This window comes from Salvelinus alpinus, chromosome 28 (genome assembly GCF_045679555.1).
Source record: "Salvelinus alpinus chromosome 28, SLU_Salpinus.1, whole genome shotgun sequence".
In the NCBI taxonomy this organism is placed as follows: Eukaryota; Metazoa; Chordata; class Actinopteri; order Salmoniformes; family Salmonidae; genus Salvelinus; species Salvelinus alpinus.
The window spans coordinates 47,960,658-47,977,762 of record NC_092113.1 but is presented as its reverse complement, the minus strand read 5'-3'; the positions used below and the strand labels follow the sequence as shown (position 1 = coordinate 47,977,762).

General features: G+C 45.5%; 1 protein-coding gene across 4 annotated transcripts in view; it reads right to left on the bottom strand.

The window, feature by feature from the left end:
- Window positions 1–17,105, bottom strand: part of plxnb3 (plexin B3) — a 226,970-nt gene that overhangs the window by 32,848 nt on the left and 177,017 nt on the right. For 3 of the 4 annotated variants that reach the window (XR_011671515.1, XM_071373331.1, XM_071373332.1), the window contains exons 16-27: window positions 15,207–15,312; window positions 14,856–14,992; window positions 13,151–13,327; window positions 12,780–12,951; window positions 10,762–10,998; window positions 7,752–7,910; window positions 6,918–7,066; window positions 6,462–6,562; window positions 4,283–4,500; window positions 3,516–3,694; window positions 1,961–2,027; window positions 1,598–1,744 (exon numbers count right to left, since the gene is read on the bottom strand). Coding sequence is in view for 3 of the 4 variants with exons in the window: in XM_071373331.1 (XP_071229432.1) it covers window positions 1,598–1,744; window positions 1,961–2,027; window positions 3,516–3,694; window positions 4,283–4,500; window positions 6,462–6,562; window positions 6,918–7,066; window positions 7,752–7,910; window positions 10,762–10,998; window positions 12,780–12,951; window positions 13,151–13,327; window positions 14,856–14,992; window positions 15,207–15,312 (1,849 nt within the window). In the remaining variant the exon portion in view is untranslated. The remainder of the gene's footprint in view (window positions 1–1,597; window positions 1,745–1,960; window positions 2,028–3,515; window positions 3,695–4,282; window positions 4,501–6,461; window positions 6,563–6,917; window positions 7,067–7,751; window positions 7,911–10,761; window positions 10,999–12,779; window positions 12,952–13,150; window positions 13,328–14,855; window positions 14,993–15,206; window positions 15,313–17,105) is intronic. The other variant, XM_071373333.1, reaches the window with a different exon arrangement.

Below are 17,105 nucleotides of genomic sequence, written 5' to 3'. Positions count from 1 at the left end.
CCAAAGTTGTGATTTTCCAGAAAAAGGCCAGGAATCAGAACAGCAGACACTCCTTCAAACAGGAAATACCATGGTTGAACATGTCCAGCTACCTGGGACAGGAAATACCATGGTTGAACATGTCCAGCTACCTGGGACAGGAAATACCATGGTTGAACATGTCCAGCTACCTGGGACAGGAAATACCATGGTTGAACCAACTACCTGGAACAGGAAATACCATGGTTGAACATGTCCAGCTACCTGGATCAGGAAATACCATGGTTGTAACATGTCCAGCTACCTGGGACAGGAAATACCCTGGTTGAACATGTCCAGCTACCTGGGACAGGAAATACCATGGTTGAACATGTCCAGCTACCTGGGACAGGAAATACCCTGGTTGTAACATGTCCAGCTACCTGGGACATGAAATACCATGGTTGTAACATGTCCAGCTACCTGGGACAGGAAATACCATGGTGGAACATGTCCAGCTACCTGGGACAGGAAATACCATGGTTGAACATGTCCAGCTACCTGGGACAGGAAATACCATGGTTGAACATGTCCAGCTACCTGGGACAGGAAATACCCTGGTTGTAACATGTCCAGCTACCTGGGACAGGAAATACCATGGTGGAACATGTCCAGCTACCTGGGACAGGAAATACCATGGTTGAACATGTCCAGCTACCTGGGACAGGAAATACCATGGTTGAACATGTCCAGCTACCTGGGACAGGAAATACCATGGTTGAACATGTCCAGCTACCTGGGACAGGAAATACCATGGTTGAACATGTCCAGCTACCTGGGACAGGAAATACCATGGTTGAACATGTCCAGCTACCTGGGACAGGAAATACCATGGTTGAACATGTCCAGCTACCTGGGACAGGAAATACCATGGTTGAACATGTCCAGCTACCTGGGACAGGAAATACCATGGTTGAACATGTCCAGCTACCTGGGACAGGAAATACCATGGTTGTAACATGTCCAGCTACCTGGGACAGGAAATACCCTGGTTGAACATGTCCAGCTACCTGGGACAGGAAATACCATGGTTGTAACATGTCCAGCTACCTGGGACAGGAAATACCCTGGTTGAACATGTCCAGCTACCTGGGACAGGAAATACCCTGGTTGTAACATGTCCAGCTACCTGGACTAATAATCAGTGCCTCTGGTGGATTTGGTCTGGCAGTGAATTAACTAAAAGAAAAAGCCCACAAAGCATTACCGACAGAGACAGAGAGAGAGAGAGACAGAGACAGAGACAGAGACAGAGACAGAGACAGAGACAGAGACAGAGACAGAGACAGAGACAGAGACAGAGAGAGAGAGAGAGAGAGAGAGAGAGAGAGAGAGAGAGAGAGAGAGAGAGAGAGAGAGAGAGGGTAGAGAGAAGAGAGAGTAGAGAGAAGAGAGAGTAGAGAGTAGAGAGAGAGAGAGAGAGAGAGAGAGAGAGAGAGAGAGAGAGAGAGAGAGAGAGAGAGAGACAGAGAGACAGAGAGAGAGAGAGAGAGAGACAGAGAGACAGAGAGAGAGAGAGAGAGAGAGAGAGAGAGAGAGTAGAGAGGGGAGTAGAGAGGAGAGCTTGGCTGAGACGTACGATAGAGCAGTAGTCGATGTCCTCTCTGAGTAGATGGCTGTCGTTCAGAGTACGCTTGGCCTTCCCCGTCACAGCGTCTACTGGCCCCTTATCCACCTGGTACTTGATGGCTCTGTACAGCATATACAGGGGCTCCCCAGCCACCTCCTACAGGGGTACACAGCGTAGGTACACAGGAGAGTCAGATACACACGTTCATGGGAAAAATGGGGACGGCAGAAAAAAATTACAAAATGGAGACGTTTAGCTCCGCGCGCGCACACACACACACACACACACACACACACACACACACACACACACACACACACACACACACACACACACACACACACACACACACACACACACACACACACACACCTTGAGGAAGGAGTAGAGGCAGATGGACATCCAGTTGGTTAGCATCTTCTCCACCACCGTCTCCGTCCTGAGAGACAGACAGACAGACAGACGCAGACAGACAGACAGACAGGCAGGCAGACAGGCAGGCAGACAGGCAGACAGAGAGAGCAGACAGAGAGACAGACAGGCAGACAGAGAGAGCAGACAGAGAGATCAGACAGAGAGACAGACAGGCAGACAGAGAGCAGACAGAGAGACAGACAGGCAGACAGACAGGCAGACAGAGAGAGCAGACAGAGAGCAGACAGAGGGAGCAGACAGAGAGAGCAGACAGATAGCAGACAGAGAGACAGAGAGAGCAGACAGAGAGACAGACAGACAGAGAGGCAGACAGAGAGACAGACAGACAGGCAGACAGAGAGACAGACAGACAGGCAGAGAGACAGACAGGCAGACAGAGAGCAGACAGAGAGAGCAGACAGAGAGACAGACAGAGAGGCAGACAGAGAGACAGACAGACAGAGAGGCAGACAGAGAGACATGCAGACAGAGAGACAGAGAGACAGGCAGACAGAGAGACAGGCAGACAGCATACAGAGAGACATACATGCAGACAGACAGGCAGACAGACGGGCAGACAGAGGCAGAGAGACAGACAGGCAGGCAGACAGACAGACAGACAGACAGACAGACAGACAGACAGAGAAGTTGTAAATCATGGTGGACAATGTTATTCTTGATGACGAGGGTAGTAAGGATGTGCATCTTTCCCTTTACTTTGAAACAATTAATTTCTATTCGGGTTGATTAGAGGAACGAATGGAGCTGATGAGCTGGATCTGTCTGAGCTGGATCTGTCTGAGCTGGATCTCTCTGAGCTGGATCTGTCTGAGCTGGATCTGTCTGAGCTGGATCTCTCTGAGCTGGACCTCTCTGAGCTGGACCTCTCTGAACTGGACCTCTCTGAGCTGGATCTCTCTGAGCTGGATCTCTCTGAGCTGGATCTGTCTGAGCTGGATCTCTCTGAGCTGGATCTCTCTGAGCTGGATCTCTCTGAGCTGGATCTCTCTGAGCATCGGGAACATCTCATCATGATTGAGTTCCTGTACTGGGAACATCTCAACATGATTGAGTTCCTGTATTGGGAACATCTCATCATGATTGAGTTCCTGTATTGGGAACATCTCAACATGATTGAGTTCCTGTACTGGGAACATCTCATCATGATTGAGTTCCTGTACTGGGAACATCTCACCATGATTGAGTTCCTGTACTGGGAACATCTCACCATGATTGAGTTCCTGTACTGGGAACATCTCAACATGATTGAGTTCCTGTACTGGGAACATGTCACCATGATATACATCTCTAGAGGGTTGGTCATGTTACAGGGACAGACTGGGTTTGAACTATGTGCCACAGGACTGTGTTAGCCAGCTGAGCTAAAGTCTAGGCATGACCTTTTGGCCTCAGATATGCTTACTCATCACACAAGTGTGGTTCACTGAATCCCCTCTGTAACACGAACCTGGGTCGTTAAGACTGTGTTGTTCCCACTGAGCTAAAGACCCACCTGCGCAGCATGAGTTTGGGGTTCTTGGCGACGTATTGCTGCACCAGGTCTCCCAGTAAGGTCTTCATGACATCAGTGAAGTACTCCAGCTTGTCGTGCAGGGCCATGGTCAGGAGAGACGCCACGTAGCCACGGTCCCGCTGGGAGAAGTTCTGCTGGGCCTCCAGAGTGTGGATGAACTGGAAGAGTAGGAGAATATGTTACTTTAAAGTCCAATGTGTCTTCTGCTTTATCCCAACCCCTCTGAGAGCCTGGAGCAGATGGTAGCCATATTACGGAGCCACTGGAACAGTTTATGTGAGGGTTAAGTACCTTACTCAAGGGCGCAATGGCAGGGGCCGGGAACTAGAATTTGATACCAGCAAACCAATGGTTGCCAGCTCACTTCCTACTAGATGTGTCCAGACAAACCTCACTTCCCACCAGATGTGTCCAGACAAACCTCACTTCCCACCAGATTTGTCCAGACAAACCTCACTTCCCACCAGATTTGTCCAGACAAACCTCACTTCCCACCAGATTTGTCCAGACAAACCTCACTTCCCACCAGATTTGTCCAGACAAACCTCACTTCCCACCAGATTTGTCCAGACAAACCTCACTTCCCACCAGATTTGTCCAGACAAACCTCACTTCCCACCAGATTTGTCCAGACAAACCTCACTTCCCACCAGATTTGTCCAGACAAACCGACACTGTCCGTCTGCCTGCCCTTCCGTCCGTCCGTCCGTCCGTCTGTCTGTCTATATGTCCAACCATTTACTCACCTTGATAAGGAACAGTCTGTTATTGAGGAGGCTGTTGAGTTGTCCCAGGCCCTGTTCCACAGTCCGTCTGCGGGACTCTGGCAGGTCCAGGTTCTGACTCAGTGGAGCCCCCCTCTGGCCAGGGAAAAACACGCGCTCCGCATACGTCTTATAGTCCAGGAGAGGAATACCTGGTCCACCTACATCACTACTCAGATCCATCATCTCTGTCATCAGATCTGGAGAGGAGGAGTGGTGAGGAGAAGAGGAGGGGAGGGGAGGGGAGGGGAGGGGAGGTGAGGTGAGGTGAGTTGAGGTGAGGTGAGGTGAGGTGAGGAGAGGAGAGGAGAGGAGGACGGGAGGGGAGGGGAGGGGAAGGGAGGGGAGGGGAGGGGAGGGGAGAAGAGGAGGGGAGGTGAGAGGAGGGGAGAAGAGGAGGGGAGGTGAGAGGAGGGGAGAAGAGAGGAGGAGGGGAGGGGAGGGGAGAGGAGGAGGATAAATTAATCCTGTCTTTATGAAGGCTCAGGAGCTGTATAAATAATATATATTATATAAATGTTATTCCTGAGTCCAAAATGGCAACCTGTCCCCTATGTCAAGTACTATCCCCTATGTAAAGAACTATCCCCTATGTAAAGAACTATCCCCTATGTAAAGAACTATCCCCTATGTAAAGAACTATCCCCTATGTAAAGAACTATCCTCTATGTAAAGCATTATCCCCTATGTAAAGAACTATCCCCTATGTAAAGTACTATCCCCTATGTAAAGTAATATCCCCTATGTAAAGCACTATCCCCTATGTAAAGCACTATCCCCTATGTAAAGAACTATCCCCTATGTAAAGTACTATCCCCTATGTAAAGTACTATCCCCTATGTAAAGCATTATCCCCTATGTAAAGTACTATCCTCTATGTAAAGCATTATCCCCTATGTAAAGTACTATCCCCTATGTAAAGTACTATCCCCTATGTAAAACACTATCCCCTATGTAAAGTACTATCCTCTATGTAAAGCATTATCCCCTATGTAAAGTACTATCCTCTATGTAAAGCATTATCCCCTATGTAAAGTACTATCCTCTATGTAAAGCACTATCCTCTATGTAAAGCACTATCCCCTATGTAAAGAACTATCCTCTATGTAAAGCATTATCCCCTATGTAAAGAACTATCCCCTATGTAAAGTACTATCCCCTATGTAAAGTACTATCCCCTATGTAAAGCAATATCCCCTATGTAAAGTACTATCCCCTAAAGTACTATCCCCTATGTAAAGAACTATCCTCTATGTAAAGAACTATCCCCTATGTAAAGAACTATCCCCTAAAGTACTATCCCATATGTAAAGTACTATCCCCTATGTAAAGTACTATCCCCTATGTAAAGCACTATCCCCTATGTAAAGTACTATCCCCTAAAGTAATATCCCCTATGTAAAGAACTATCCCCTAAAGTACTATCCCCTATGTAAAGTACTATCCCCTATGTAAACTACTATCCCCTATGTAAAACACTATCCCCTATGTAAAGTACTATCCCCTATGTAAAGTACTATCCCCTATGTAAAACACTATCCCCTATGTAAAGCACTATCCCCTATGTAAAGCATTATCCCCTATGTAAAGCATTATCCCCTATGTAAAGCACTATCCCCTATGTAAAGCACTATCCCCTATGTAAAACAATATCCCCTATGTAAAGAACTATCCTCTATGTAAAGAACTATCCCCTAAAGTACTATCCCCTATGTAAAGTACTATCCCCTATGTAAAGTACTATCCCCTATGTAAAACACTATCCCCTATGTAAAGCACTATCCCCTATGTAAAGCATTATCCCCTATGTAAAGCACTATCCCCTATGTAAAACAATATCCCCTATGTAAAGAACTATCCTCTATGTAAAGAACTATCCCCTAAAGTACTATCCCCTATGTAAAGTACTATCCTCTAAAGTACTATCCTCTATGTAAAGCACTATCCCCTATGTAAAGTACTATCCTCTATGTAAATATCCCCTATGTAAAGTACTATCCTCTAAAGCACTATCTTCTATGTAAAACACTATCCCCTATGTAAAGCACTCATTTTGATGAGTTCCATTGGCCCTTGCCAAAAGTAGTGCACTATATAGGGCATAGGGTACCATTTCAGACGAAGTCTCTAGTGAACTAAAGGTGCTGATAGGTGTATTTACCTGTGAACTCCTTCCTGCACTGGTCTCCCACATTGATCTCCAGAGTCTCCAGCTGAACCAGGACCTTCTTGTAGTCTCTCAGAGCCTGCTTGCTCTTCCTCCTGCACAGAGACAAAGATACCTCACCTGGGATTCACTGCAACTACTATCAATCAGTCAGGTAATCAATCAACCAATCAATCAGTCAGGTAATCAATCAACTACTATCAATCAATCAGTTACTCGATCAACCAACCAATCAATGAAATCAAACATAAATTAATTTATATAGATGAGTGAGTGAGAGTGTGTGTATGTTAGTGTGTGTGTGTTTTTGTGTATTAGTGTGTGTTAGTGTGTGTGTGTGTTAGTGTGTGTGTTAGTGTGTGTGTTTGTGTGTTAGTGTGTGTGTTAGTGTGTGTGTTTGTGTGTTAGTGTGAGTGAGTGTGTGTTAGTGAGTGTGTGTGTGAGACTGACCTGTACATGAGGATGATAACCAGAACCACTAGGACCACAACAGCAGCCCCTGCAGCCAGTCCCACCTGGGCAGCCAGAGGGACAGGTGAGAGGCCTTCTGTATCATACTGCACTGTACCCAGGTCTACATTCAGCTTCCCCATTACCACCTAGAGAGAGGGAGAGAGAGAGGGGTGGGAGGGGGAGAAAGAAGAGGGGAGAGAGGGGAGAGGAGGAGGTAGAGAGGGGGAGAGCGAGATTGACAGGGGAGAGAGGGAGAGGGAAAGAGAGGGAGAAAGAGGGGAGGGGAGAGAGGAGAGGGGGGAGGGAGGGAGAGAGAGAGTGACAGGGGAGAGAGGGAGAGAGAGGGGAGGGGAGGGGAGAGAGTGACAGGGGAGAGAGGCGGAGGGAGAGGGAAAGAAGGTGAAAGAGAGGGAGAAAGAGGGGTGGGGAGAGAGGGAGAGAGAGAGAGAAAGAGGGAGAGGGGGGAGAGAGAGAGAGATAGTGACAGGGGAGAGAGGGAGAGAGAGGAGAGGGGAGAAAGGGAGAGAGGGTGAAAGAGAGGGGAGAGAGAGGGAGAGAGAGAGGGAGAGAGATACATATAAACATCCTCAATCATTAAATAATTGCATCATATCATTCCAGTTCCTGGTGTGGAGATGGTTGAGGAACACAGCTCTAGAATAACCTGTAGGAAGCAGTGATGTAGTATTGCAACACAATCAGGAGAAACCAACACAAAGGCTGGGCAGCTCAAGAATACAGTACAGACCGTGTGTGTGTGTGTGTGTGTGTGTGTGTGTGTGTGTGTGTGTGTGTGTGTGTGTGTGTGTGTGTGTGTGTGTGTGTACAAACCCTCAGGCTGGGCAGTTGGTTGCTCCCTAGACTGTCTGGCTGTTTCTCAGGTGGTTCACAGTACAGGTGAGTGCTGTCTAGAGTCTTGACCTCACACTCCTGGTCACCTAACCTGGCTACCACCTCTTCACGAGTCATGGCACGCGTCAGGTCCTTACCCTGGGACGGACAGACAGCCATTAGTCATCAGAGGTCAAAGGTCCTTGACTGGACCAACACATACAGTGAGGGAAAAAAGTATTTGATCCCCTGCTGATTTTGTACGTTTGCCCACTGACAAAGAAATTATCAGTCTATAATTTTAATGGTAGGTTTATTTGAACAGTGAGAGACAGAATAACAACAAAAATATCCAGAAAAATGCATGTCAAAAATGTTATAAATTGATTTGCATTTTAATGAGGGAAATAAGTATTTGACCCCTTCTCAATCAAAAAGATTTCTGGCTCCCAGGTGTCTTTCATACAGGTAACGAACGGAGATTAGGAGCACACTCTTAAAGGGAGTGCTCCTAATCTCAGTTTCTTACCTGTATAAAAGATACCTGTCCACAGAAGCAATCAATCAGATTCCAAACTCTCCACCATGGCCAAGACCAAAGAGCTCTCCAAGGATGTCAGGGACAAGATTGTAGACCTACACAAGGCTGGAATGGGCTACAAGACCATCGCCAAGCAGCTTGGTGAGAAGGTGACAACAGTTTCTGTGATTATTCGCAAATGGAAGAAACACAAAAGAACTGTCAATCTCCCTCAGCCTGGGGCTCCATGCAAGATCTCACCTCGTGGAGTTGCAATGATCATGAGAACGGTGAGGAATCAGCCCAGAACTACACAGGAGGATCTTGTCAATGATCTCAAGGCAGCTGGGACCATAGTCATCAAGAAAACAATTGGTAACACACTATGCCGTGAAGGACTGAAATCCTGCAGCGCCCGCAAGGTCCCCCTGCTCAAGAAAGCACATATACATGCCCGTCTGAAGTTTGCCAATGAACATCTGAATGATTCAGAGGACAACTGGGTGAACGTGTTGTGGTCAGATGAGACCAAAATGGAGTTCTTTGGCATCAACCCAACTTGCCGTGTTTGGAGGAGGAGGAATGCTGCCTATGACCCCAAGAAACCATCCCCACCGTCAAACATGGAGGTGGAAACATTATGCTTTGGGGGTGTTTTTCTGCTAAAGGGACAGGACAACTTCACCGCATCAAAGGGACGATGGACGGGGCCATGTACCGTCAAATCTTGGGTGAAAACCTCCTTCCCTCAGCCAGGGTATTGAAAATGGGTCGTGGATGGGTATTCCAGCATGACAATGACCCAAAACACACGGCCAAGGCAACAAAGGAGTGGCTCAAGAAGAAGCACATTAAGGTCCTGGAGTGGCCTAGCCAGTCTCCAGACCTTAATCCCATAGAAAATCTGTGGAGGGAGCTGAAGGTTCGAGTTGCCAAACGTCAGCCTCGAAACCTTAATGACTTGAAGAAGATCTGCAAAGAGGAGTGGGACAAAATCCCTCCTGAGATGTGTGCAAACCTGGTGGCCAACTACAAGAAACGTCTGACCTCTGTGATTGCCAACAAGGGTTTTGCCACCAAGTACTAAGTCATGTTTTGCAGAGGGGTCAAATACTTATTTCCCTCATTAAAATGCAAATCAATTCATAACATTTTTGACATGCGTTTTTCTGGATTTTTTTGTTGATATTCTGTCTCTCACTGTTCAAATAAACCTACCATTAAAATTATAGACTGATCATTTCTTTGTCAGTGGGCAAACGTACAAAATCAGCAGGGGATCAAATACTTTTTTCCCTCACTGTACACAGGTCAGTCAGTCATCACGCCATCTGATTGTATTATATAAAAGGTCAGTCAATTAACAACATATTCTTATTTAAAACGACGATCTGAAATACAGTAGGAAAACGTTGGGATTCACCTCTAACAGGTTAACGTTAGAATTCACCTCTAACAGGTTAACGTTGGGTCTAACAGGTTAACGTTAGGATTCACCTCTAACAGGTTAACGTTAGGATTCACCTCTAACAGGTTAACGTTAGGATTCTAACAGGTTAACGTTAGGATTCACCTCTAACAGGTTAACGTTAGGATTCACCTCTAACAGGTTAACGTTAGGATTCACCTCTAACAGGAAAACGTTAGGGTTCACCTCTAACAGGAAAACGTTAGGATTCACCTCTAACAGGTTAACGTTAGGATTCACCTCTAACAGGTTAACGTTAGGATTCACCTCTAACAGGTTAACGTTAGGATTCACCTCTAACAGGTTAACGTTAGGATTCACCTCTAACAGGTTAACGTTAGGATTCACCTCTAACAGGTTAACGTTAGGATTCACCTCTAACAGGTTAACGTTGGGATTCACCTCTAACAGGTTAACGTTGGGATTCACCTCTAACAGGTTAACGTTAGGATTCACCTCTAACAGGTTAACGTTGGGATTCACCTCTAACAGGTTAACGTTGGGATTCACCTCTAACAGGTTAACGTTGGGATTCACCTCTAACAGGTTAACGTTGGGATTCACCTCTAACAGGTTAACGTTGGGATTCACCTCTAACAGGTTAACGTTGGGATTCACCTCTAACAGGTTAACGTTAGGATTCACCTCTAACAGGTTAACGTTAGGATTCACCTCTAACAGGTTAACGTTAGGATTCACCTCTAACAGGTTAACGTTAGGATTCACCTCTAACAGGTTAACGTTAGGATTCACCTCTAACAGGTTAACGTTAGGATTCACCTCTAACAGGTTAACGTTAGGATTCACCTCTAACAGGTTAACGTTAGGATTCACCTCTAACAGGTTAACGTTAGGATTCACCTCTAACAGGTTAACGTTGGGATTCACCTCTAACAGGTTAACGTTAGGATTCACCTCTAACAAGTTAACGTTGGGATTCACCTCTAACAGGTTACCGTGTCGGACAGAGACACTGCCGTAACGTTATTACGTTAACGTTATAATGTATTAATGTATCTCACCTCTACAGCGATGACTCCTCCAGGTTTGAAGCGGTAGGGTGTGTCCGGGTCATCTCTATTCAGAGGGAACAGCTCAGGGTTGGGGTAGTAAGAGAACGTCGTCCCCGCGACGCTCTCAAACGACACCTTAACGTTGTCCAGCTCAAACCACACCCCCATGACCTTAGTGTCAGGGGTCACACTCGGGGTCACACAGGTCATCTCAAAGGACGAGACCACCATACAACGCTCCTGCTTCTGGGAGAGTGGGAGGGAGGGAGGGAGAGAGACAGAGAGACAGAGAGAGAGAGAGAGAGAGAGAGAGGGAGAGAGACAGAGAGAGAGAGAGAGAGAGAGAGAGAGAGAGAGAGAGAGAGAGAGAGAGAGAGAGAGAGAGAGAGAGAGAGAGAGAGAGAGAAACAGAGACACAGAGAGAGACAGAGAGAGAGAGAGAGAGAGAGAGAGAGAGAGAGAGAGAGAGAGAGAGAGAGAGAGAGAGAGAGAGAGAGAGAGAGTGAGAGAGAGAGAGAGAGAGAGAGAGAGAGCGAGAGAGAGAGAGAGAGAGAGAGAGAGAGAGAGAGAGAGAGAGAGAGAGAGAGAGCGACGATAGAGAGCGAGAGAGAGCGAGAGAGAGCGAGAGAGAGAGAGAGCGAGAGAGAGCGAGAGAGAGAGAGAGAGAGACACAGAGAAAGAGATATATAAATGAGTACCAAGACTGAGCAAACCCTCAGAATAAGCTGTTGTAAGTAGCCTAGTGGTTAGAGTGTAGGGGTGGCAGGTAGCCTAGTGGTTAGAGTGTAGGGGCGGCAGGTATACTAATGGTTAGAGTGTAGGGGCGGCAGGTAGCCTAGTGGTTAGAGTGTAGGGGCGGCAGGTAGCCTAGTGGTTAGAGTGGAGGGGGGGGGGCAGGTAGCCTAGTGGTTAGAGTGTAGGGGCGACAGGTAGCCTAGTGGTTAGAGCGTTGGGCCAGTAACCGAAAGGTTACTAGATCGAATCCCTGAGCTGACAAGGTAAACATCTGTTGTTCTTCCCCTGAACAAGGCAGTTAACCCACCGTTCCTAGGCCGTCATTGTAAATAAGAATTTGTTCTTAACTGAATTGACTAGTTAAATAAAGGTTAATTAAAGGTTAAATAAAGGTTAAATAAATAAATCGTGATCCACCATATTTAAATACTACAGAATACACAGTAACAGGATTACAGTTGGTGTAATGTTCACTGTTAATTTCTGATTGTTTATTTCACTTGCTTTAGCAACGTCAACACACGTTTCCCATGAAAATGAAGCACCTTTTGAATATGAATTTACAAGCATTTCGCTACACCCGCAATAACATCTGCTAACCAGGTGTATGGACCAATAACATCTGCTAACCAGGTGTATGGACCAATAACATCCGCTAACCATGGGCATGTGACCAATAACACCTGTTAACCATGTGTATGTGACCAATAACACCTGTTAACCAGGTGTATGGACCAATAACATCTGTTAACCAGGTGTATGTGACCAATAACATCTGCTAACCATGTGTATGTGACCAATAACATCTGTTGACCAGGTGTATGGACCAATAACATCTGTTCACCAGGTGTATGTGACCAATAACACCTGTTAACCAGGTGTATGGACCAATAACATCTGTTAACCAGGTGTATGTGACCAATAACATCTGCTAACCATGTGTATGTGACCAATAACATCTGTTGACCAGGTGTATGGACCAATAACACCTGCATGTGACCAATAACACCTGCTAACCAGGTGTATGTGACCAATAACATCTGCTAACCAGGTGTATGTGACCAACAACACCTGCTAACCAGGTGTATGTGACCAATAACACCTGCTGACCAGGTGTATGTGACCAATAACACCTGCTGACCAGGTGTATGTGACCAATAACACCTGCTGACCAGGTGTATGTGACCAATAACACCTGCTGACCAGGTGTATGTGACCAATAACACCTGCTGACCAGGTGTATGTGACCAATAACATTTGATGTGATTTACATGGTCCAATGTGGGCTTTACCTTTGACACGGTGCTGTTGAAGACTAGCCGGTGGTTCTTGGCCAACATTCTGGCGTATCTCCTCCTTCTCATGACCAGCATGTTCTCCACCATGTGCTCCAACCGCACGGAGATCATTGGCTGTTGCACCACGTCCAGGTTACGCCCACTCACCTTTATGCTCCGCCCACCCCTAGTTAAACAGCATCACACTTATTGCTTACTGAAAATATTGATGAGAAAAACATTATCCATCATTCTTTTATATGTTTTTTTTATTGATAAATTATATTATTCTTATTTTGAATCACTTATTATTTATTGCTACTGTTTGTTGAAGATGGAGTGGTATAAACCATCTGAAACCAAAAACGAAAGGAAGTGTTCCTCACTCGTAGAAGCTCTCAGCAGGCGATGCTGCGGTGATGACGGGGTCCTCCATGTAGTGAAACACCTGCCCAGGTACGCTCCTCTCTGCCTTCCCAAACAGCACCCTCACTGTCAGCTCTGCTGTCTGGTTACTGGGGCTGGTCCTGCATACCAGGTGAGTCCCATTCACCTCCTCAACACTGGGGAAGAGAGGAGGAGGAGAGAGAGAGAGGTATTAGTGTTAACTGCTGTCTGTCTGGTTACTGGGGCTAATCCTGTTACTGGGGCTAATCATGACGTGGCCCTTTCTTGGTATAGATCGTGGCTTCCCCCTCTCTCTCTCCTACACCCAGGTTCTGTTATCTCAGGTTGTAAATTCCTGTAGGAGACTCTCTCCCCCTGGCCATGCAGTATAGAGAGAGAGAGTTTCACAGTAGAACAAAGGAACTTCTTCTACATCACAGAACTTGAGAACTGAACAATATCCATGTTTTGTGTCGGTGGAGAAACCAGCTACGACCCCGTACGTTTTGTTTCATGTTTGTGACCTCACGAAAGACAATACAGCCACATTACCATAACTCTGTTTATACAGGTGCCTCCGTTATGAGGTTTGCATCTAATTATTGTATAAAATTAATGAGTAAAGATGAAACTATTTGTGAAATGATGTAATGCTATGTTAAACCGTTAATGTGAGAGAATTGTATTCCCTTTAAAGTTTAACTAAGTCATTGGCCACGCCCCCGTGAGCACAGACGTCATAGAACCGCCGTTTCTATTGTTACGAATAAAACCCCCTCCTGAGGAAATCCTCTTCAGACCACCCGTACCTCGGTGTAAGCTGAGGTGGCACAGGTTTGAGTACCAAGACTGAGCAAACCCTCAGCGTGAGCTGTGATTGCAAATAGTTTAGACTAAGCAAACCCACAGCGTGAGCTGTGATTGCAAATAGTTTAGACTAAGCAAACCCACAGCGTGAGCTGTGATTGTGAATAGTTATTGAATTCCGAACCAGACCCGTTGGAGCATTGGCTACACAGCTGGAAATGGTTCAACTCTGAGACTATCGATCCCTACAGAATAAGAGCAAATCTTAGATACTAATTACTAGTCTGCAGCTAGAAATGATGTCAACCTGGAATGCGAAAACCGACAAAACATCGATTCTATGAGAGCATTTCTGGATGGTACTCTAAAGTATCCATTCTAACCATGAAATACTCTGATCTTCAGGGAAACAGAAAGAGAGAGAGACTCAGATGAACTCTCCAGCAGACGGACCGGATTCCAACAGAGAAGACAACGACACCTGGGCGTAAATATACATATTGATTGCAATTATTCCCGAATGATTAAGCGTTCATGTGCAAAAGATTAGCATTTCAATCACGTAATAATAATTACAGAGAATTGATTTGATAAGATAACAGTCTTCACTTTTAATGACCCCAAAGACACGACACCTGCGAGGAGGAGGAGGATGAGGAGGAGGAAGAGAGAGACAGAGACAGAGAAAGAGAGACAGAGAGAGACAAAGCGACAGAGAGACAGAGAGCGACATAAAGAGAGAGAGACATACAGAGAGACAGAGACAGAGAGACAAACAGAGAGACGGAGAGAGACAGAGACAGAGAGAGACAGAGACAGAGAGAGACAGACAGAGAGACAGAGAGCCAGAGACAGAGACAGAGAGACAGAGAAAGCAGTTATAGTAGATGTATTTACATGTAGCAGGGTTGTTGTCCTACGTATGCAGTCAGATCCTTCCTCTGTCCCGTTAGTAGTTGAGTCCCCTGGACAGTCAGGCTGGTCCCTCCTGATACAGGGCCCTTATCAGGGACTATACCAGTCAACTGGGGGTCCTATAGACACACAATAACACAGAATGAATGAAATGGGCCACACTATCTGCCCTGAACAGAAGTTCGGCCTCAGCCTGGTCAAACACAGTCAATAAGTCAATGAATAATTCAGGTTCAAAGTGTGTGTGTGTGTGTGTGTGTGTGTGTGTGTGTGTGTGTGTGTGTGTGTGTGTGTGTGTGTGTGTGTGTGTGTGTGTGTGTGTGTGTGTGTTACCTGGTAGGTGAATGTCTGCAGTGACTGTCCTGGTTCTGAGTCTCCCACGGTAACGATGACTGGCCCCTCTGTCTCCTGTTTACTGGGCTGGAGCACACACACTATCCTGGAACACACACACACACACACACACACACACACACTTATAGTACACTACACACACTATCCTGGAACACACACACACTTATAGTACACTACACACACTATCCTGGAACACACACACACACACACACACACACACACACACACACACACACACACACACACACACACACACACACACACACACACACACACACTTATAGTACACTACACACACTATCCTGTTTCTATTCCAAGGAAAATGAAAAAACCTCTGGGTTTCCGTTAGGATGTAACGGAAAATATGGCGCTGTACAACATGACGGTCAGGAGTACAGTACAGGGCTATTTAGCTAAAGAATCCAGGGTCCTGCGTGAGACCGGGGTTCAATTTCCCGACTGGGAGGAAAGAGGTGGCTGTCCTTGTAAATAAGATTTTGTTCTTACCTGACTTGCCTAGTTAAATAAAGGTTACACTAAGAGCATAACATTTCGACACCCTAATTTTCTAATTCTAGTCTAACCAATACCCAAACAGAGATTCAGTGGTAAAAATCTCATTGATTTATCAAGACCAGTCCCCATGCTTGCCTCAGAGCAGAGTGAAACGGTGCTAAAATAGTTATAGGCTTTTGCTTCTAACTTCAATATGCTCTTTAAATAAATAAGACCTACACCACTTTTAACAGCACATTACTCAACACTAGTAAGACTCATGTCGCCTACGGTAGGCCTACAGTATATCTAAAAATATGTGCTGACTCTCTGCCAATAATTACATATAGAGGATTGGAAGATATTTCTGTAGTTCAGTGATATTTATTCCCATAGTAATTCGTTATGGATCCATAACTAAATAAACATTGGCATTTTGAAATAGTATTTTTATAATTATTTTATTAACGAAAGCATAACGATGCCATTATTAGTTATATTGTTTTAGTTTGAACGTGCAGACTGGCACTAAGAACAGAACAGCGGGAACGTTTCCCTAGTCAGCGCCATTATTAGTGCAATTAAATTTAAAATAAATATTTTGGAGATGATTTTGTTTTCAAAGAACGTAAAACGAGCGAGAAAAAAGCCCTTCTTGAACATGGGGTGACTCATTTGTAAATAAAGCCAGTTTGTTATTTAGAATGATTTATTTCTGTTTTTAGAGGGAGAAAAACCAAAAACCTTCAGTCTCATAGGTCTCCCAGCCCGACACGGGTATTGAACATCTGTAGCAACACAACTTGCACAACTTGCAGTGTCTTAGACCGTTGTGCCACTCAGGCGCTGTACAACATGACCGGTCGAGAGTGGCCTACAGTACGACCTAATAATCCTAACAAAATAAAAGAATGAAAACCTTAGTGTAACAACAGTTTTAGTAAGTAATACTGAAGTCGTGCACATTTATCAGTTTCTATTTAGGTTTATGTCGCACATTCATTGTCAGTTAGAGACACAGTAGGATCCAAAAGCATAATGAGTGCTCTAACTCCCCCTTGTGGTGGTCTGGAGTATTGAAGCAGTGACGCAGGGTACCGTAATAAACCACAAATGACCTCTAAGTCCCGCGGCGTAAGCTCGCAACTATTAAAGGAAGAATCAATGTAGCACAAAAGCTAGCTAGATAGCCAATCATGCTAACAATTTAGCTAACATTTAGCCAGCAAACTAAAATATATCTATGGGCTGTATGCAATGTTTCTTTGTCATCTTGCTAGCTAATTATCTAGCTGTGGTCATCTGGCTAGTATCAACTAGGGATTTCTACAACAATAGCAGAATTAGCGCAGCTAGCTAGCTAACATTGGCTATCTAGACCAG